This window comes from Phycodurus eques, chromosome 2, assembly GCF_024500275.1.
Source record: "Phycodurus eques isolate BA_2022a chromosome 2, UOR_Pequ_1.1, whole genome shotgun sequence".
NCBI lineage: Eukaryota > Metazoa > Chordata > Actinopteri > Syngnathiformes > Syngnathidae > Phycodurus > Phycodurus eques.
Window position 1 is genome coordinate 9,825,013 of NC_084526.1, and position 23,829 is coordinate 9,848,841.

Below are 23,829 nucleotides of genomic sequence, written 5' to 3' on the forward strand. Positions count from 1 at the left end.
TGTAGTACCACAATGAGCAATGAAGAGTCCATTGAGCATAACACCAAATATGTGATCATTTATAAAACGAGTACTGTCCAATATATATATATATATATATATATATATATAATATTTTTATTTTATATATATATTTTTTTTCCCCGTCACAGTAGAGAATATGTTGTTGATTTATTCCAAGCAAAGTTGGGTCACACGTAAAAACTAATTGACGGAGAATTGAGTGCTGATGACAAACAGACACTCAAACGTGGGTAGAAATCCAAAATGTCATTGATTTCTGTGTTTGGCTGCATGTAAGGGAACAATATTCTTTAAAGTTTGAAATGTATTGAGCTGTCTTGATTAAGGTTTGCTATGTAATTCAATGTATGGCATCATGCAAAACTATTGTTGCAACTCTTTCTAAATGTGTATACCTTGATGTTTCCTTCTCATTGTTGTGTTAAAAAGTACAAATATTTCATGATATTTCTTTTGATTACCAAGTAAGCAACAGCTTTTTCTATATTAAAATCTACTGATTTTTCAAAGCAAGTGAACAGCAATGAAAATGTTTGGTCACACTTTTGATGTTTTCTTTGCGCAGGGAGATGAGGACATATTTGATCACAAAAGACTACATTCTGCATACTTCTGACAGGGAAAATTGATGTTTGCTGTCAGATTATGTTCAAAATTACACCTACGGTTGATCTAAAAGGTCACACAGGCTGAAAAGCAAGAGGCTATGAGCACATTATATAACAAAGTGCTGAGGGAAAATAGAGACCTTGACAAGTGATTATTTCCCCAAAATGGATGTTTTTCAAAACCTAAGCAAATATTTTATCACATTGAAAGTCTAGGCCCATTTGAGTATAGATGTTATACATCATTAGATGGGAAAGACAATGCATTTCAGAGAAGACAATCTGACAGTATTTAGGCTGAAGAATGAATCTTGAACTTTGATTCCCCCTCACACTTCATTACAATATTAATTGATCATATATATTTGTCTGGATCATTACCTATTAGGAAGTCTTCATCCTCATAGATTATCTCAGCATTCTTCACTATAGGCGGAGGAGGGCATTTCTTCAGACGGTAGGCTGGAAAGGTGCATAAATAAAGATCACAACTTCCCAATGTTTGATGAAAGACTATAGACACAACAATCCATTTTCATATTTTTATACCAGTAATATTTCTGAGAAGCTGCACAAATTGTAGCTACTAGTTGGATATCAAATTAGAGGCACAAGATGGGACTGATTTTTCCACAGGTCATATTTACTGTATCATGTAGTACTGTTAAGTCATAATGACTGTTTTAACAAATATAGAAAAATACGTGTTTTTCTTTTTAATTGCAAGCAAACAACCCCTTTAATACCTCGAAGGAAAAAGAAAATATCTAATGGTGGAATAACGCAAATTCATGTTGAGTGGCATAACCCGCAGAGACATTCTGGGCACGTTTTGAGCTCCCCAGAGTTTGAAAAAAAAAAAAAAAAAAGAACAACAGGCGAATGTGTTTGTGTACCATGGAAGTTGAGTATGAAGAATCCTCCAGTTGAAAAGTCAGAGTGAAAGCGGATCAGAACATTGGAGCTGGAACTGTAGGCCGACTCCAATGCCGTGTTGCCGCTGAAGACGCCCAGTTGAGGACTGGATGCATCTGGACCGTCCCTGCATGAAGACCAAGTGGGATTGCACATGTGACAAAGACACTTCAAACTGACTGCACAAGCAAAAGCATTGTTATCTCATAGACACGGCATTGTTACAGAAAACCATATGCCATTTTAATGATCCAAATGTATACTCACTCTACCATCACTCAGTCTGAACAATTTGAGCTCTTAAAAACACAAGATGACACACTGCAAACTAATTATTACCAGATGCTATTTTAGTATTATTACCTCCTCTGACATAACTTTGATTTGCTACCATTGAGTTGCATTTGCTGTCTAATTTTAACAGTATATTTACTGTTTCATAATGAAACAAGGCACATCTTGTTCTGAAGAGGAAGTAGAAAGAGAACAAATGAGAAGCTATTATATATATACTTCATTTTGGTACCTTTGTTTGCGTTTTCACCCTTTCCCAAACAAGTTCATTGAACAAAGCCCTTGGATTAAAGGCTTCATTTAGCTCATTAAATATTGAATGTTGTTGAAAGGTTACATTTTCTAAAGTTCCTAAATGCACCTTTTTTGTTTTTAATGAGCATGCATTTGGATTAAAGAAGGGTTGTAAAATTTTAATTCAAAAAGAGTGCCTGGAATCTCTTGACTGCTCAATAATTCAAGGTCCTCTGTAGGTGTTGGAACTTTAATTTAGTGAATCAAATTGTACCATTTGTCTATTTAAGTACAAATTGAATCTAGAGTGTGGTGGAGTGGTTCTTATTTTTCTGCCTGAAATGCAAACAACCACTGTATTTAATTAAACACATTTTTGGTGGCTATCTATACGCTTATTTTGAAAAGTAAAGAAATTATTCTTTGGCTCAATAAAATCTTGTACTTAGCTTGAGCTGTTTGCTCAAATCTTTTATCACGGCATATCTTCCAGCTATTGCATAGTATAAGCAGTTGAGCTAGTTTGTTGTGAGTTTGTTTTAACAGCTGATCCCAAATATTAACAGGAATGATAGTCATATAGTACATATTGTACATGTTTTCCTTCATCAAGTTTAAGCTATTTCCACACATTAAGAAAAGACAAGACACTAAGATAAATGTGACCCCCAAAAAGCATTTCAAAGTAAATTGATATCCTTCCTGGACATGCAAAACCTACATGTAAGAATTGTGACAAAAATGCTCACTGTAAAGAGATATAAAAATGTGAACAATCAGGCTAGTATTACGATCTTGCAATGTATCATGGCTGTCATCTTTTCTGGCTCAGAAGAATGTAGAGTGGAATATCTCAGTATGTGTGCCAATGTCTTGCTTAATCAACGGACAAACAATCCGTATGAAATGACTGGAGTATATTCGTCAAATAGAGTATTGTAAAAGAAGTTAACATACAATCATCATAACGAGCATGAAGGTTATATTCATTTGTTACATTGTGTTAAACATAAATAAAATCTGAATACAATTATTTGAAAATCATGTTCAACCTATGTTTAATTGAATACATGACAAAGACAAGATATTTAATGTTCAAACTGATAAACTTGATTGTTTTTAGCAAATAAATATTAACTTAAATTAATTTTATGGCTACAACACGTTCCCAGAAGACACTAATTGTTGAAGCTTTGAAGGTGGAATTATTTCCCATTTTTGCTTGATGTACAGCTTCAGCTGTTCAACAGTCCGGGGTCTCCGTTTTCGTATTTTACGGTTCATAATGCGCCACACATTTTCAATGGGAGACAGGTCTGGACTGCAAGCAGGCCAGTAAACCTCGCCCCATCTTTGCTTGTGAATGACTGAGCAATTCAGGGAAGCTCCTTTTATACCCAATCACCTGTTCCCAATTAGCCTGTTCACCTGTGGGATGTTCCAAACAGGTGTTTGATGAGCATTCCTGAACTTTCTCAGTCTTTTTAGCCACCTGTCCCATCTTTTTGGGAATGTGTTATAGCCATAAAATTCTAAGTTAATGATTAGTTGCTAAAAACAATCAAGTTTATCAGTTTGAACATTAAATAGCTTGTCTTTGTCATGTATTCAATTAAATATAGGTTGAACATGATTTGCAAATCATAGTATTCTGTTTTTATTTATGTTTAACACAACGTCCCAACTCCATTGGGGTTGTAGAACAAGGATCGAGGACTCCAAACCATGATTCTTAACAAATTTAAAACTGCTTTTGGAATAGCTTGAGTAGGCCAATATTAAGCTTCTGGAATGGCCAACCCAAAGCCTCCACCTTGGGAAAAGAACTGATCATATACATCATCAAAAGTCTAAAAGGGAAACAACATACATGCCCATGATGAGGGTTGGGAAACCTCTCAACACAACTGTATGCACTTGCAAATAATCATCTATCGCCCAATAAAATAAACGTTGTGGTGGTGTCATTCAGCAGAAAGCAAAACACAATAGGGACAGTTTGGCAACGTTCCCTGACATTTGGATGCAGTTGCTGCTACCGTTACTCAGGAGTTGATGGGTATGCCAGGCCGAAAAGCAGCAAGCACAAATCAGTGAGATATGAAGAACACAGCAATGCACAAGACGCGACATTCAGCGCTAGTATGATTAATGAGAACATAGAACAAAAGGACTGGTGAAGGGAGAAGCCAGAATCAATGCTAAAAAAAAAACTTGCATGAAAAGCAACATTAAGTTCGGGCAGCACATGTTTTTTAACCAAGTGTGCTTCCCATAAAAGTGACATGTTATGCAATTTTCTCCCTCAATTTAACTGTTACCATGTGTCTTAACATGTTTGTGGCATGCTTTTGTCAAAGTACCACACGGATCAAGAATTGTAGACATATTTTTACAGCATAATTCTTGCCATGTGAAATTGGCTCATTTTAGGGGCGAATGTGTCTCATGCAGTGCGTCAGCACTCATCCCACCCTACATATTGCTGGGATATACTTTTACTTTACCAATGGTGAGTCGAAATTTAGCTTTTGTGTATGTAGCGTGCGGACATATAAGTCAAGTAAGTGCAAAATGTTTTCAGCTATCGCTAATCTCTGCATTCAACAAAACACGTGTGCAAAATCACCACTGGCTAGGCTAATTTAACCGTAGCCCCCACACACGTTAAAAGCAAGAACCCATAGAGATCCCATTGGATTATCACATGCAGTATTTCATCACAAAGTCACAGAGGTGGGAGTAAGTCACATACAGTATGTGCAAGTCACAAGCAAGTCTCAAGTCATAACCTTCAAGTCTCAAGCAAGTCCCACGTCACTGCGGGGAATAATCAAGCAAGTCAAGTCGACTAAAGTCATTACTTGATTTAAGCAAGTCACAAGTCAAGTCATACAATCTTGCTCCAGTCGCAACATGTATCCATCCATCCATCCATTTTCTGAGCCGCTTCTCCTCACTAGGGTCGCGGGCGTGCTGGAGCCTATCCCAGCTGTCATCGGGCAGGAGGCGGGGTACACCCTGAACTGGTTGCCAGCCAATCGCAGGGCACATACAAACAAACAACCATTCACACTCACAGTCATGCCTATGGGCAATTTAGAGTCTCTAATTAATGCATGTTTTTGGGATGTGGGAGGAAACCGGAGTGCCCGGAGAAAACCCACGCAGGCACGGGGAGAACATGCAAACTCCACACATGCGCTGACGCTCTAACCAGTCGGCCACCGTGCCGCCCGCAACATATATTGGAGTGGAAATAAAAAAAAAATAATTTCCACAATTTCTTTCCCCCATAAATCATACCACTAAAAAAAGCTGAGATGATGTTTGATTGAAGTAATTGCAAATTGTATTTCAAAGTAAATTTAACTGAACTTTATTTCTCAACAAACTATACCATGTACTTTTTGGTGACAGCCGTGTAACTCCTACGGTTCATAAGAGAACACAATTAAGCAAAAGCCAAGACTGTTTTCTGTTGGTCAAATATAATTAGATGTGTACCGAATGGGCTAAAGGAGAATGAAAGAGATTCATAATTAAGGGAATAATACATGGCATAGAAATGTTGCCATCCTTCAAATATAAAAGTAATGTGAACAACATCTGCATTCGTCCTGTGTCCTTACTTTAATTAAATCACTCAGTTGGGTTTGTTCATTTTTTTAGGAGCACTGACTCTGGACAACTGGCAATTGTCAGATTAAAGGTTATGTTTGACGTTGTTGTTGTGTCTTTAATGGGCGAGTTGGAAGCCAACTAGCAACCCTTTACTGCTCAGTGACTGTTTGTTTTTTTGTCAATGTCTTTATGTCTCCAAAGTGTTCTGTAAATTGACTGTCTGTTGTCGTACTAGAGCGGGTCCAACTACCAGAGACAAATTCCTTGTGTGTTTTGGACATACTTGGCAAATAAAGATGATTCTGATGAGGTTGCCATCCTCTTTTTGCAGACTTCATTGACAATATGATCCTTGAATCCAAATTGTATTATCTTTGGAGCTCCTTCCTTCGTTGTTCATGCAGGTGGCTACGTCACACTGGCAAGTGTGTAACAGCGTAGACTGTGTTGCAAGGTTGGGATGAAAGACCCCTCAAAACGTTTCTTAATTTTTAAAAAATAAGGCAAACTGTCTCAGTTAAAATGCAGATTTCCAACTCAAAACGAGTTGACTTGTCAAGTCATGTAGTTCAAGTCAAAGTCAATTCAAGTCTTTCTTAAGTATTTGTCAAGCAAGTCGCAAGTCATAAAACTGGAAACTCGAGTCGAGTGAAGTTATTTGACTCGAGTCCCCCCATCTCTGCAAAGCCACGAGTTAATTCTTGTAGTGATGCAGCACATGACTTCGCAAAGCACAAATATCCCTCACTCCCCCGTCTATAACTTATCGGAAAGTTATTATCACATTATTTTAGACTCTAATGCTGGTAACACTGATAGATAACTCTACACTGCACCAACACCACAGCTCATTTTAGCTTTTACATGATTTTACTTTGGCCGCCGCCTCAAACTGATTCTTTCGTTCTGGAACTTCGCCGAGCCTTTCTGCCAAGTCATTAGCTTAAAACACGGTGTGGGATGGTTATTATGTTAGTTAGCCATCTGTTTGTATTACAGTGGAATGGTAGTGCGAGAACTTTTTGAGAAATAGGCAGATTTATTTGATTATTTAATTTCACATGAGATGGGTGGGCAGATACTCCAGACCTACAATTATTTGTACAACCCCAATTCCAATGGAGTTGGCACGTTGTGTTAAACATAAATAAAATCAGAATACAATGATTTGCAAATCATGTTTAACCGATATTTAATTGAATACACTACAAAGACAAGACATTTAATGTTCAAACTGATACACTTTATTGTTTTTAGTAAATAATCATGAACTAAAGCTGGGACAGGGTCATGTTTACCACTTACATCACCTTTTATTTTAACATTCAATAAACCTTTGGGAACTGAGGACACTAATTGTTGAAGCTTTGTAGGTGGTATTCTTTCCCATTCTTGCTTGATGTACAGCTTCAGCTGTTCAACAGTCAGGGGTCACCGTTGTCGTATTTTACGCTTCATAATGCGCCACACATTTTCAATGGGAGACAGGTCTGGACTGCAGGCAGGCCAGTCTAGGACCCGCACTCTTTTACTACGAAGCCACGCTGTTGTGACACGTGCAGAATGTGGTTTGGCATTGTCTGGCTGGAATAAGCAGGGACGTCCATTAGACTTTACACCGATTTTATCGGCCTGATCGGTATCGGCCGATATTTAGCATTTTATGCTCATTGGCTTTAATGTCTTAATTCGCCGATCTGATCAATGATGTCAATTATTCATACCCGGCCGGTTCAGACTACAAGACAAATATGTTCTTTCACAATTGCACTATGTCAGACTACAGCAATAAAATCTTGTATTCCGATACCACCGATCACTGGGCTTTATCTTGTCAACTCATTACTCGTTACCAAGGTGACGACAACAAGAGTGGATCGCGCCGACTATATTATAAGGACATAATCGGGAAAAATGTGTGCTGGTGGTCACCGGTGGATGAGGACGTTCGTTTAAGGCTTGCTTGAGGTATGTTTCCGTACTTTGAATACGATACAGCTCGCAAGCAGGCAACAAAATGTTATGTAGCCTAGCAAGCTAGTGGTAGCATGAACGGTTGTACGTAAACATGCCGCCGTTCTGTCGAATCATGCTTTAAAGTTTCGGTGTGGGTGAAGTAATTAAAAATAAAATAATTTAATAACAATAAGTTAGCACCCATTATTTCTGTCATGTTGTAATGTTGGCTAGACCTCACAGATTAAATACACGATCTGACGAGAGCAGTGATTTCCAACCTTTATGGAGCCATGGCACATATTTTACAATTGAAAAATCTCACGGCACATCAACAAACAAAAATGTCACAAAAAGTGGATACATTAATGACTGTATGTACTTCCTGCCATCGAATAGAAGACCAGTCATTTGTTCTGTCTGTCACTATGCCTCACTGGCATAAATAGAGGAACAAAGATACATTATTTATTGTAAATATATTTTTTTGGGAGAAATTAAGTACACAAGTATATACAGTAAATGAAAAGGTCATTTAAATAGACACATTCCTCAATCTTGTGATCGGATTGGTTATCGTTTTTTTAACTCGCTGATCGGTCCCAAAAATCCTGATCGTGTAAAACCGAGCGTCCATGAAAAAGACGTTGCTTGGATGGCAGCATATGTTTCTCCAAATCCTGTATGTACCTTTCAGCATTAATGGCGCCTTCACACAGATGTGTAAGTTACCCATGCCATCACAGATGCTGGCTTTTGAACTTTGCGTCCATAACAGTCCGTTCTTTTCCTCTTTGGCCCAAAGGACACGACGTCCACAAATTCCAAAAACAATTTGAAATGTGGACTCGTCGGACCACAGAACATTTTTCCACTTTGCATCAGTCCATCTTAGATGAGCTCGGGCCCAGAGAAGCCGGCGCCATTTCTGGGTGTTGTTGAGAAATGGCTTTTGCTTTGCATAGTAGAGTTTCAAGTTGCACTTACGGATGTAGCGCCGAACTATATTTCAGAATCAGAATCAGAATCATCTTTATTTGCCAAGTATGTCCAAAACACACAAGGAATTTGTCTCCGGTAGTTGGAGCCGCTCTAGTACAACAGACAGTCAATTTACAGAACACTTTGGAGACATAAAGACATTGACAAAAAACAATTGTGCAAAAAGATGCAGAGTCCTCTAGCACTTAGAGCAGTGACTAATGACTAATATTGCAATAGTCCGGTGCAATGACCATTGTGCAAAGGGCACTGAGACTTCAAGGAGTGTATGCGGTATAAAGTGACGAGTAGTGCGGTAATCTGGTACAATGTTGGTTGCGCAAATGTTACAGATACTCCTCAATCAGTGTGCAAATGGAACAGATGCTTCTCTGGCATGAGTGGCCAGTATATGCAAATAGTGCAGCATGGCGAGACAACTACAGTGAGTGCACGAGTAATACGTAATTGGCCCCACAGAAATGTGACAACGAACTCAAGTCAAAAAATTGCCAGCTTATTGTAATGGAATTATAGGTTAGGTGTTTAAGAAGTTGATCGCAAGAGGGAAGAAGCTGTTGGAATGTCTACTAGTTCTAGTTTGCATTGATTGGTAGCGCCGACCTGAGGGAAGGAGCTGGAAGAGCTGGTGACCGGGGTGCGGAGGGTCCGAGAGGATTTTGCACGCCCTTGTCTTAGTTCTGGCAGCGTGCAAGTCCTCAATGGTGGGTAGGGTTGTACCGACAATCCTTTCAGCAGTTTTGATTGTCCGTTGCAGTCGGAGTTTGTAGATGGCGCCTACCAGTGTGGTCGCCTCGGGAACGCGCTCTCTAGTATTGTCTTTGTTTTTGTGTTTTTCGTCCGTCTTTGGAGACCTTACACGACTCACTTACACAAGGGGAGACCTGCTAACCATCAAGGAGGCTACTCCGGACTTTCTGTCACCAACTTTCGAATATCCGCTCAGTTTTTTCCCCGAGTTACTCACCGGAGCGGCGTCCGCGGTTTTCGGCGCATGGAGACGGAAGCGGCGCCACAGAGGGAAACGAGCCGGCATTCAGGTGAAACTCCGCAAGAGAGGGCACAGATTGGGGTTCCCGTCGATCCACCTCGCGAATGTACCTTCCCTAGCCAACAAAATGGACGAGCTTCATCTTCTGTTAAAGACCAGTTTAGACTTCGGACGTTCCGCGGCCATGTGCTTCACGGAGACCTGGCTTTGCGAGGCTGTACCCGATGGCGGCGTCATGCTTCCCGGCTTCAACATTCATCGAGCGGACCGCGACATGGAATCATCGGGGAAAACAAAGGGCGGTGGGATATGCCTCCATATCAACGAAAAATGGTGTACGGACGTCACGGTGCTCAGCACACACTGCAGCCTGCATTTGGAGTCGCTATTCTTAAACTGTACACCATTCTACTCGCCACGTGAGTTTGCATCGTTCATACTGGCTGGAGTCTATATTACGCCTCAAGCTAACACGAACGCCGCATTGCTAACGCTCGCCGAACAAGTCAACGAAATTGAAAAAAAAACACCCGGACTCACCCCTCATTATTCTCGGGGACTTTAACAAAGCTAAACTCAACCACGAACCCCCTAAATACAAGCAGCACATCGACTGTCCTACCAGGGAAAATAATACTTTAGACCACTGCTACACTACGGTAAAAAACGCATACCGTGCTATACCTCGTGCAGCCCTGGGCTCGTCTGATCACTGCTTAATTCACGTAATACCGACGTACAGGCAAGAACTTAAATGTGCGAAGCCTACAGTGAAAACAGTCAAAAAGTGGACCAATGAAGCCAAGATGGAACTTCAAAGCTGTTTAGACTGCACAGACTGGAGTGCCTTTGAAAATTCAGCTGGCAGCCTGGATGAATATACGGACACTGTCACATCCTATATCAGTTTCTGTGAAGAGGTTTGTGTACCAACAAAATCATTTCGCACATTCAACAACAACAAGCCGTGGTTCACTGCTAAACTTAAGCAGCTCCGCCAAGCTAAGGAGGACGCATATCATAGCGGGGACAGGGCCCTGTATAATCGAGCTAGAAACCAGCTTACTAAAGAAATTAACATTGCAAAGAGGATCTATGCAGCAAAGTTGGAAAAACAGTTTAGCGCCAACGACTCTAAATGGCATGCATTCCAATCGCTGACTAATTACAAGCGACGATCCCCCCAAGCTGAGAACAATAGCACACTAGCCAACGACTTGAATACCTTCTACTGCAGATTTGAAAAGGACAGTTTCACACCACACACTCACCCGGCTGCACCCGCGACCACAACCACACCTCTGACTTCTGCGTTAACCATCCATGAACAGGATGCGAGACGTATCTTCAAACAACAGAAGATTAACAAAGCGGCAGGCCCGGACCATGTGTCCCCATCCTGCCTCAAAGTCTGTGGGGACCAGCTCGCTCCAGTCTTCACTCAGATCTTCAACAGATCTTTGGAAATGTGTGAAGTTCCATCCTGTTTCAAACGCTCCACCATCATTCTAGTCCCCAAGAAACCTGCAATCTCTGGTCTGAATGACTACAGGCCTGTCGCTTTGACATCTGTGGTCATGAAGTCCTTTGAACGTCTCGTGCTGGACCACCTCAAGAGTGTCACAGGTCCCCTGCTGGACCCCCTGCAGTTTGCATACCAAGCGAACAGGTCTGCGGATGACGCAGTCAACATGGGTCTGCACTTCATCCTAGAACACCTCGACAGTGCAGGGACCTACGCGAGGATCCTGTTCGTGGACCTCAGCTCAGCGTTCAACACCATCATCCCTGAACCCCTTTCAACCAAGCTTCTCCAGCTCAGCGTCTCACCTGCCATCTGCCAGTGGATTTACAGCTTTCTGACGGGCAGGACACAGCAGGTCAGGCTGGGGGAGGCCACCTCATCCACACGCAGCATCAGCACTGGGGCGCCCCAAGGTTGTGTCCTCTCTCCGCTGCTCTTCTCTCTCTACACGAACGACTGCACTTCAGCGAACCCGACTGTCAAACTCCTGAAGTTTGCAGATGACACCACTGTCATCGGCCTCATCAAGGACGGTGACGAGTCTGCATATCGACAGGAAGCGGAGCGGCTGGAGCTGTAGTGCGGCCGACACAACCTGGAGCTGAACACGCTCAAGACTGTAGAGATGATCGTGGACTTCAGGAGGCATCCTTCGCCACAGCTGCCCCTCACGTTGTCCAGCTTCCTTGTGTCAACCGTCGAGACCTTCAAGTTCCTGGGAATTACAATCTCTCAGGACCTCAAGTGGGCGACCAACATCAACTCTGTCCTCAAAAAGGTCCAGCAGAGGATGTACTTCCTGCGGCTTCTGAGAAAGCACAGTCTGCCACCGGAGCTGCTGAGACAGTTCTACACAGCGGTCATCGAATCAGTCCTGTGTTCTTCCATCACAGTCTGGTTTGGTGCTGCTACAAAAAAGGACAAACTCCGACTGCAACGGACAATCAAAACTGCTGAAAGGATTGTCGGTACCCCCTACCCACCATTGAGGACTTGCACGCTGCCAGAACTAAGACAAGGGCGTGCAAAATCCTCTCGGACCCGCCGCACCCCGGTCACCAGCTCTTCCAGCTCCTTCCCTCAGGTAGGCGCTACCGATCAATGCAAACTAGAACTAGTAGACGTTCCAACAGCTTCTTCCCTCTTGCAATCAACTTCTTAAACAGCTAACCTATAATTCCATTACAATAAGCTGGCAATTTTTTGACTTGTTCGTTGTCACATTTCTGTGGGGCCAATTATGTATTACTCGTGCACTCACTGTAGTTGTCTCGCCATGCTGCACTATTTGCATATACTGGCCACTCATCCCAGAGTAGCATCTGCTCCATTTGCACACTGATTGAGGAGTATCTGTAACATTTGCACAACCAACATTGTCCCATATTACCCCACTACTCTTCACTTTATACCGCATACACTCCTTGAAGTCTCAGCGCCCTTTGCACAATGGTCATTGCACCGGACTATTGCAATATGAGTCATTCGCACTGCTCTAAGTGCTAGAGGACTCTGCATCTTTTTGCACAATTGTTTTTTGTCAATGTCTTTATTTCTCCAAAGTGTTCTGTAAATTGACTGTCTGTTGTACTAGAGCGGCTCCAACTACCGGAGACAAATTCCTTGTGTGTTTTGGACATACTTGGCAAATAAAGATGATTCTGATTCTGATATATAGGTTTAGTGTAGTGTTCCGCGAGTGCAAGCACTCATGTTTGTGGGCCTCCCCATACATGTACCGATTGACTCTAAAGGCCATCAAAATTGAAACCAAGAGCTCACCAGTTGCATCGTCAATGTATGACTTTCCAAGTGTATTTGAACTGGTCGCTTTATGGCTTGACTCATGCCCCCATAGCAAATGGTCATGCCATTTCCACTTGATTTCAGTTTCACTCAAAGTAAATTCACCAACATTGGGCCAACTTGCAACTAGTCAGTGAGAATTGTCTTGAGGTGACCCAAACTTGTCAAATTCAGCCAAGTCCCACTGTATTTGTGATCTCAGCCCCAGTACTCCTTTCATTACATTCCCCACTCCTCACTGAATCTTATCATTACTACCAGTGTTACCGAGCCCTCCCTGGGCTCTTTTGTGGCCGGTCCACTGAGTCAGATTAAATTGGTCAGTGGTCCCATTGTAAATGCATTGCTCTCACACTCCCTGTATTACAATTTTAGCCCCACATAGAATCCCATTATAGCTCCACCAGAGCTAGGGTGTGCATAAAGTAGAGTATGTACCAGGAGGATATGTAGTAGGGATCCTTGCAAATCCACCAAAGAACAACCAGTACAAAGAGCCTCATATACTGTACTCATGGCAATAACATTTGATACACTTCAACCTCTAATGAGATGTCTCGAACATTCTGTCATAGAGCATTGCATCATATTCACAGGGTGTCAAATATGGAATATATGCAATAATTTTAGATATATGAGAAGGGAAAACATAACTCAGTATGATGCAGTACACTTCTACACAACTGCAAAATACAGCCCATAGATCAAAAGAAGTTACATTTTATTTCTATATTCCAGTGGTTTCATGCTTACCATACAGCAATGTAATCAGTGACAGGCTCAGTCTGCAACAAGGTAAAGTTGATGTAAACTCCATGTCCGTGGGGAACGGTGATGAGCCAGCTACAGTCTTGGGAGTTGGGGTATTCATTGGGGTATTGTGGCGAATAAATGGTCCCATTTTCAGCTGTGACATTGTAGCCACAGGGAGCTGTGAAGGCAGAGTCATAAAAGATTATTTATTTGGAACTAAAGGACAATTTTAAAACATGCTGGGCCTTCAAGACTTGCGAGGAATAGACATAAAAGAGTTGGAAGATGGCATCTAGCAAAAAGCTAGGCCTCAAGGAGGAATATGCATTACAATCAGTTCAAATATTCTAAAATGTGAGGAATTGATTGCTGATTAACTGTCTTAAAAGAACAAGAAAAAAGCGCATTCTACTGGTCTGCAACAAACAAAGATGCTAATCATTTTTGTTTCAATGTGGTTGCAGTCTAAAGAACCACATGACATCAGCTGTGGGAAGTGGTGCTACATCTATGTAGACATCTGCCACAAATCCTGGAAAAACACGAGAACTGAAAATGGAGGAGCGAGATTCTGCCATTTCATGAAAAAAAATCAATAAAAAATTGACCTCAAGTTAGCAGAAGACATAAATAATAGATATACAAGATTTTAAAGGTCCCGTATTTTACCAAACCCCTTATTTTTCTCGTATTTGGGATGTTATATTGGCTCTACGGTGCCTCAGTAAACATGTGAAATATGAATTTAAATCGTCCACGCATTCCTGAGTCCCACACTTTTTTTCTGCTGAGAGGCCTGAAATCAGGTCATTTGAATTTCTCAATCTTATCCACGTCACTAGCGAAGATCTCCGCCTACCTCTGTGCTCGTGAGCCAGCGCTGTCAGCATAACAAGCATGTGTGCTCTCATAAGTGGGTCTTCTACACGGAGGCAACCAATCAGAGGAAAGAGGGTGGTCATAGCCAAATATGGACAAAGCGGATACAAAACTGGGTCAAAAAGAAGTAGCTGCCAGAGTGGCCTTTTCTGGACACGCGTATGACAAAATCAAGGTGTTTTTATTAAATGGAATTGACACTTTTATACTAAGTCCATGTTAGAGAGTCACTCTATGGAGGTCTAAATAGCCAAAATATGGGACCTTTAATGCGCCATATGAGTTGTTCTTACATTCACAGTGCGGAAATGGGTGGTTCCACTTCCGGTTGGTCCCGTGCAGACATGTGAGGACTGGGTGTCCAATCAAAACATATCCAGGATAACACAGGAATGTTATTGACCGGCCAGCACTGTAGTCACTGTTGATGATGTCGCCATTGGTGAAAGGAGAAGGATCCTGGCAGTTTTGAAGTTGATAAGCTAAAAATGGACAATATATTAGTACAGATACATTATTTAAAACTGTTTCATACACAATAGTACTTAATATTGGGAACAACAAATTAAGTCAGTAAGATAAATTGGATCAAAACCATTTCAGGGTGACCAAAATAGCACTGCTGGCTATTGATAGGTACATACTGTAGTTATGTGGCCCATAAGGATATGCATTTATTCGCATCATGGGCTTCAAGAACATCTCTGGTCTATTTTGGGCATGCAACATTAAACATCATAAATAACAGCAGGGGTGAAAAAGTAAGTAACACTGTAAGTATTGCATAATGGAAGGGCACGACTGGTTAGCACATCTGCCTCACAGTTCTGGGGACTGGGGTTCAAATCCCGGGCCCGCCTGTGTGGAGTTAGCATGTTCTGCCTGTGGCCTGGGTGGGTTTTCTCCGGGCACTCCGGTTTTTTTTTCTGGCCCTACTGGACAGGGGTAAATTATATATATATATATAATTTATATATATATATATATATATATATATATATATATATATATAAATATAAATTTATATATATATATATATATATATATATATATATATATATATATATATATATATATATATATATATAATTTACCCCTGTCCAGTAGGGCCAGACAATAATCTCTGTGCGGACCATGGGAGTTAGCAGGCACATGAATCAGAGTGACAGGACTTGATCGTTGCAAATTGGGGTGAAAACAGGGGCAATTATCTCATGCCTGTAAATGTAGGTGAGCTTGTGTGTCCTTTAGCAAGCCAGGTTATGCTGGCAGGAAGGCCCACAGTGACATGTTTTGTGTTTTTGATGAGAACCACTCAAGGTTAAAAGTAAAGTAGACAAGATGTCAGCCCCTCATGAGGGCTTTGCTAACATTCCATCCCTTAATAATGATTAGAGCAAAGACATAAGGTTGCAATTAAAAAAAATAATAATAATAATTTCTCCACTGAAGAAAGTTTAAAACCTTTCATCATACTCTCCATTAATTGGACTTGGCCGCTGAATTTGGATACTAACCAATTGTAATCTATCTGTACCATTCATTGAAGCAGGTTTTTAGTTCATCATTTAAACAACATGAAGTGATCCCTAACTGGAGTTGAATTAAACAAAACAGATGGTTCACGACTGTTTGGCTTTAAGTCATTTTCAACTAAAAGCGTGGTAATTTGCTGTTTGGCGTAAACTGATTTCTGTGACTTGTTACAATCAAAGGTGAACCCACCTTGATAAGTGAGTTTGAATCCCATCCTGTTCTCGGAATGGTCACTGTAGAAGTGAATAATGGTCTGGTGGGTGGTACTTAGAAGGGAGGGTGGGACTTGCGAACCAGTGAACTGTCCAATAAGGGCTGAGCTGTGCTGTGTTCCTGACCGAACCTCCAGGAAGTCATGGTTATCTTCAGATGAAAAGTTTTGGAACTGAATATGCGCTCCTAGAATTAAAAAAATAAATAAATAAATAAAATAAAATACAACTGTAAAATTTTAATAATGAATAAATGAATGAATCTGGCTACAACAACTTTGAAATAACAAAAATATATGAAGTATGACCAATATATACACAATGAAACAAATGTGCTCACTGCTACTACTTAGCAGTGTGATTTCATAGTCCAAGAGCAAACACATTTGTTGCACACATATTCCAAGCATATATAACCAGACGTTATCGATGTCAAATTTAAAACATAACGCATCAAGCGCTTGCTTCTAATTAAACACGCGATAATGCTTTTAACCATGTGTCACTCCTGCTAATTTTGCACCATGAACTATGTCAACAGATGTACTGACAGTGCCTCATCCTTCTCCTTCAGCCCATAATGCTTACCATATCCTGTTGGCAAGATAATTTGCCAGGCGCAGTCCAGGTTGCCGGGGTAGTTGCCGGGGAAACCGGGACTCAGGACCACTCCTGTGACTTCAGACAATACCCCACCACAACGAGCTGATGGCATGAGAGAAAGCAAGGGTAGTGATAACAAGGCAACACATCCACATAAACACAAACAATATTAAATGAGAAAAAAAAACAAAAAAAGAAGCCTACTAATTCTAGTAGGAGACAAAAAATAAATTTTCTACTTCGTGTTGATGATATATAACAATATTACCCGATAAATAAGTGTATACTGTATGTCAGATCTCTACGAAAACAACTGCTAGTCTCAGACTGTTACATTTCAGTTTGTACAAAAATTAACCGAACATTTTATGTTGCAACATTATGATCTTATGTTGGTGATATTAAGACCCCTATAAATTGTCCGTAGGTGTGAATGCGAGTGTGAATGGTTGTTTGTTTATATGTGCCCTGCGATTGGCTGGCCACCAGTTCAGGGTGTACCCCGCCTCCTGCCCGATGATAGCAGGGATAGGCTCCAGGACGCCCGCGACCCTAGTGAGGAGAAGGGGAATGGAAGATGAATGAATGAATGAATATTAAGACCCCCACCACATTACATAACTACTTTATTCTTGTAATTTAATGCTTTAATGTTTTCCCTTTTTTTTTTTTTATTTCCAGTATTACAGTAATATTGGTTTATTATCTGTGACATTAGTGGACATTTCAGCAGGAGAGACACAAACACAGTAACAGTAAAAAAAAAAAAGGGAATTTCTGAGTTGCATTGCATAAAATTACTTGATAAAGTTAACATATTATGGTTTAAAATTCATATTGTCATGTTGAATGCAGGTAAAGAAGCATTTGGTTGTAGAACCACCTGATGTTAATACACACACATTGTAGCTAAGTATAGTTTGTCCTGGTCAAGGTTGATTTTAAATGGAATTGACCTGCTACAGATGTTCAGCGAGAAGTAAAGTATTAAGGTCATAACACATCCACCAATGTAATCAATTCCTTTGTGTACAAGTTCAGAAGCTTTGGCTCTTGGCTCAAAACTGCTTCCACAGATCCTCTCGTCCTCAAGTATGTAACTGCGAATCAATCAAAAAGTTACTATGCTCTATTGGTTGCAGTGTTCATGCAGGTGGATGTTCATTACCAACATTTTTGTATCTTTTATCATGCATAACACTAAACAGAAGAGCAACGGGTATGTGTTTGTGTGTGTGTATATGTACCTATGCAAAGAGGAGGAGGGTAGTTCCATCGACGCACAGTTCCAGGCATGCAGGAAATATGAGAATGGCCCTTGGAGTGAAAAAAGTAGGTGAAAACATTAAATAAATAAATTCGTATTGTAATGGTGGGTGCCGTTAAGTGTAGGTGTTACCTGTAAAGTGTATCCAGGCTCACAGGTGAAGGCCACTACCTCATTGACCATGTATCTATCTCCGGTTTTTATGCCGTTTGCTGGAATCATCGGCTCCGGACAGGTGGTGAGACCGACGGCTACAAAAGATTTAAGGTGAAAGAATAACTTTAGTGGTGCATACCCACATGGCAGTATTCACATACATGTTCACACCTACGGATAATTTTGAGTCTTAATTTACCCAAGAAACATGTTTTTGGGACGGGGCAGTAAACCAGAGCAGCTGCCAAAACACCATACAAGCACGGGGAGAACTCACAAACTCCGCAGAGAAAGGCAGGAGCCAGGAATCAAACCCCCAACCTCAGAACTGTGAGTGGGATAGCAACTACTCCTTCTGACTATTTTGATGAAGATGATGATTATTATTACAGTGGAGCCTTGAGATAAAAGTTTAATTCATTACATAACTACACTCATAACTCAAAGCACTGATATCTCTAATGATCTTTCCCCACTGAAACAAATCAAAATGCCCATTGATCTGTCCAGACTCTTAAAAAAAAAAGCTTGTAATGTTTTTTTTTTTTTTTTTTTTGCCAGCGGGGGCAGTACTCTACAGTCATGCAGACACAAATGAAGACGTTTCGCAACTACTCTAAGTTCCAGTATTAGTCATTTTTCCCCAGAGGATAAATAATATTTTTATTTACTTATTTATTAAACATTAAGCTTTATCTAGGTATATATATATAAAAAAAATCATATTTATTGTGCAAGTGTACATACTGCTGCGGGTTGTAAGCATACTTATTGTTCGAAACCAACATCTTATTCTGAAAGGCTTTCTTATGTTTTTCTTTTCCTTCTTCGCTCATTGCACAAAAACAAACAAAAAAAACCCCCAAAAAAACAAAAAAAACAGCACTCTCATTTCCAGACCAGTTGTTTACATAACACATGATAAATGAGTCTCACATTAATCACCATTATTCAACACTTATGAGTAAATTATAATACTTTGATTAATTTTTTGAGGAAATCCACGTGGCAGATAAATACTACATTCTGCTAATGTTTTTTTTGCTGTTTCTGTCGTTGACATGTAATATTACAGCACTTTATATAATACTTTTGGGATGGAGTGAAGTGACTAGGTACTGTACATATTTCCCAACACAATAGATTCACTTTGACAGTGGAGAGCTCTTTATCAAATAGCGTTAGAAGAAAGGTATCTCTGCGTATGTGTGTGAGTGTGCTCTATTTGTTTGTGTGTTTCAGTCCCAAACTTTTGCAGGAGATTGCCCTGGAGTAAGTGGTTACCATGGCAACACTGGTGCCGAAAAGGAATAAAGGGAGGAAGGGTAGAGAGAAGTGAATGTGGGTGTGTATGTGTGTGTCTCGTCTTGTTTGTTCATCATCACCTGCCTACCAGCAAAACAACGTGATCCTGCAGAGCTCACACACACTCATGCACATGCATCCACAGTATTCACACACACACATACACACACACACACACACACGCGCGCGCGCCTTGTGTACGTGCGCTGACATTTGGGCGCACACTCGCCTGCATGCATGGGATGGAGGAAACTTCTGTATGATGAGGCACAAGTGAAACAGGTGCATGCCACTTTCGCACTATTAGTCGGCGCATCAGCAGGCTGTCATGACAACTGATCAATGAAACTAGTCCATTTGGCTGACCATCCCTCTTTCTTGTGCTCGCTCTCTATCTCTCCCTATAGAGGGATATAAGCTCTGATACCATTTAAAATGCTGACAGCACGACAAAGCAAGCCTCCATGGGCACTCGGCAACAGCTAGACACTGTCAGCATTTTACTCTAAACTGACGAGATTTACTAAAAAGAGCCTTCAGTCAGTGAAAAACGAAAATATTACTTGTCACAAGTCCCCTCCAAACGTATATAACATATAATGCGTGTTTCAAGCACATTGGCAACAATAGTAGCCAATCTTTAGATCTGTGGCTAAATTTCATCGCAATTAATTTATTGGTAGCACGGTGCGTGCGTGGTTAGCATGTCTGCCTCACAGTTATGAGGTCTGTGCTTCGAAGGTTGGGTCCGTTTCCCCAGGTACTCCGGCTCCCTCCCGCATTTCAAAAACTTGCATGTTAGGTTCATTGAAGACTTAAATTGTCCATGTTGAATTTCATAATTGTCAATTTTCTATGCAGTGTGCGCCCTGTGATTGGCTGGTGACCCATCCAGGGTGTAACCCCGCCTCTTGGCTAAAGTTAGAAGAGGCAGGCTCCAGCTCACCCATGACCCAAATGAATGTAAGCTTTATAGAAAATGGATGGATGGATTTGTTAGAAATTAATTTTTTTTCTAGTTATTTTAAAATGTGCAATGAAGGAACACTTTTAGTTGATCATCTTATTCTTATATTTTGAGATCATACTCATATTTCTCTGACTGTATTTTTGTAGTATTATGGCTTTTTAAAAATTCATTTTCAGTTTGGCCCTGATACTCCTTTGTGATAAAGAAATCACATTGTAAAATGTTTGTTTTAGTCACATGTACATCAACAAGATCACCGCAGAATGTTGTTGTTTAGTAAAAATGTATGGTTTGTAATAGATCAAAATGCGAGGTAAGAATTCAACTCAATTTTCATAAAACTGAGCTGTTCCCACTAATTCTTGTGGGTAGTAACGATCATAATTTTAGCTCATCATAACAGCTTCAAGACTTGTTACAAGGAAACATCAACCTTTTTATTGTCATGGTGATTTTACAGGTCTATAATAATAGAAGACCAATCAGGACACATCTCAAGGTGGTGTTTTTATTGTGCAGATGTCAAAGTGCTTATGCCTACTTTTCTAAATAATCACAAAATGGCGTAGTGCCAAGAAATAACTGTATTCATTTCTTTAAAAGATTAAATACTTATATTCCTTTCCATAAAAGAGTTATCAAGAGTAATAAAATAGTTAATAACAGTGTTTTATAATGTTATGTATTTTACACCACATACACATACACAAAGGTATTTGGACCTCACTGAAAAGAACAAAAATAAAGACTATATGCTAAATTAATGGATTTTCAGAATAATAGTTTAGTATCCAGAGAATGTAAAGTTGTAATTTTACAAGAGTGAAATTGTTATTTTAGGAGAATAACGTTGAAAAGAATTTCAACATTTACTGTGTAAAATTACTATATACACAACAATAACTTCATTGTTGTAATACACGATTTCTAACAAAACAGTATAGCATAATATATTTACTCTCATAAAATTACAAAATTATTATTGTAACATGTAAATTTTTTTCTTTTAATTTATTTTTTATTCTATAATATGTGGGCCTAACACTCCTAAGCTAATATCACATTTTTATTATTTAAGGTTCACACCTGCTACAGTAAACAATGACTACTTTAAAAAGAAAAAAAGATAATCTGCAAAGACATATCCACAAAGTAATCCGTCCTCCCAAATTTGGTAAATCAACACAGAGGCAGCCAGCAAAAATATAGACAAAGAATTTAAAAATGAGTGCAAGTTAGCACCATGGACTCACAAATACATGTCGGCAGGCAAAAAAACCCTCACACATTTTCACAAAAGGTGACATGTTCATTGATCTAGAAATGATTCTGAGCCAAAAGAACAACAATGACCTGAAAAGCACAGCCATGACCTGACAGGTGTGTATGTGTGTCTAACTGTATGTTGTTATTTACTACTACAACTTTGTATGTGTATGCACATCCGCTAGTAACATAGAGGTCTATTATTCCTGCATGCATTATGACACAAGCATGTTGACAATATTTGTGTTATAAGCGTATGTTTTGTGTTTATGCACCTGCACCTTTAGGCATGTGTGTGTGTGTGTGTGTGTGTGTGTGTGTGTACGTGTCCTTTTGCAGAACTAGTTCAGGTCACTGATTCCTGTTATTTGATGTTGAAGGTTTGACTCTATTATGTACGCGTGTCTGCGTGTGCGTGTGCGTGTGTGTGTGTGTGTGTGAGTGATACGTCTGTGGGTGTTTTGGGCGAATGAATTCTTTCGTTCATAGGGGTCCCTGTATTCAAGCATGCTTTGTTTTCCATTAGCAGTCTGTTGTTTTTCTGGCTATCAGACATCTCTTTCTGTGTATGTTGGAAGCTTTAACTTACTTTTGTATTCAAGGTGAAAGCCTGCAGCCACAACACTAATGTCACTCTGAAAGTGCAAGAGAAGCTGATTGGATGTGGAGTTAAGAAGGGCAGGAGCTGTAGTTCCTGCAAAAAAAATAGAATAAAAAAAAGAATGAATGACAAAAGACAGGAATATTTTTCATTCTTATAAAATTCTAAGTATTACATACAAAATACTAAACACGACATTCACCAGTCACTTCATTATGTATCTGTATACAGGATTTACACAATATAATAATATTAAACACAAAAGCTGTATCCATTATTATGACAAAGATAGCGTTTGAATCAATTGTTATTATTATTATAGAGGTTGCTGTGGTGCATGAAACTGAGTGAGGTTTCTAAAAATTTAATAAATCAAAAAATAATAATAATAAGTAAATAAATGCTAACTAAATAATAAATAAAAATATGATTGCGCCTTTCCAATCTGGTTTTAAAAGACTGCACAGCACCGAATCAGCGAGTTTTTAATTACATATTTTTAGCTACTGACTCTGGTCACTGTGTTGTCCTAGTACGTTTAGATCTGACTGCAGCTTTTGATACAGTGGACCACGACAGCCTGATTACTCGTTTGAAGCAGTGGGTACAGCACTTGAATGGTTCAGGTCCTACCTGTCTCAGTGAACCTTTTCACATGAGGTGCTACAGGGTTCTGTTCTTGGCCCTCTCTTATTTTCCTTCTATTTACTCCCACTCAGCTCAATTCTCAGGAAACATGGTATTTCTTTTCATTGCTATGCATATGGCAGTCAGATATATGCCACCCTTAAAAAGTCAGACTTCTACTGAGCTAAGCCATTGCTAGAGTGCTTACATGATATTAAGGCCTGGATGTCTCTTAACTTTTTAAATTTGAATGAAAAAAAGACAGAGCCCATGGTCTTTAGTGGCACTTCTTTGACCACCCCCCCCCCCCCTAGTTGATGTGGGTCCCTTAGCACAATATCAAAAGTCCATCATGAATAACCAGGGTGTAAAAGTGGACTCTGATCTTAAGTTTGACACCCAAATGAAAGTCGTGGTTAAATCTAACTTTTTCCACTTAAGCCAGCTAGCAAAAATCAAACCGGTCCTTCAGAAACAGCACTTTGAAATAGTAATCCACGCCTTTGTGACCACTCGGCTGGATTACTGCAATGCACAATATATGGGGGTGAGTGGGTCCTCCATTGCTCGTCTGCAACTGGTTCAAAATGCTGCGGCTCGTCTTTTAACTGGCAGGAGAAAGTGTGAGCATGTATCACCTATTTTAGCTTCACTCCACTGGCTGCTGTTTGTTTT

The 23,829-nt window shown here is 40.1% G+C and overlaps 1 protein-coding gene across 3 annotated transcripts in view; it reads right to left on the reverse strand.

Annotated features, from left to right (window-relative positions):
- LOC133396537 (CUB and sushi domain-containing protein 1-like) overlaps positions 1-23,829 on the reverse strand; it is a 620,476-nt gene that overhangs the window by 57,761 nt on the left and 538,886 nt on the right. For all 3 annotated transcript variants that reach the window (XM_061666524.1, XM_061666517.1, XM_061666531.1), the window contains 9 exons: positions 22,516-22,620; positions 18,362-18,480; positions 18,210-18,279; positions 16,948-17,064; positions 16,337-16,546; positions 14,905-15,093; positions 13,733-13,910; positions 1,529-1,674; positions 1,014-1,094 (listed from right to left, as the gene is read on the reverse strand). In XM_061666524.1, the coding sequence (XP_061522508.1) occupies positions 1,014-1,094; positions 1,529-1,674; positions 13,733-13,910; positions 14,905-15,093; positions 16,337-16,546; positions 16,948-17,064; positions 18,210-18,279; positions 18,362-18,480; positions 22,516-22,620 (1,215 nt within the window). The remainder of the gene's footprint in view (positions 1-1,013; positions 1,095-1,528; positions 1,675-13,732; positions 13,911-14,904; positions 15,094-16,336; positions 16,547-16,947; positions 17,065-18,209; positions 18,280-18,361; positions 18,481-22,515; positions 22,621-23,829) is intronic.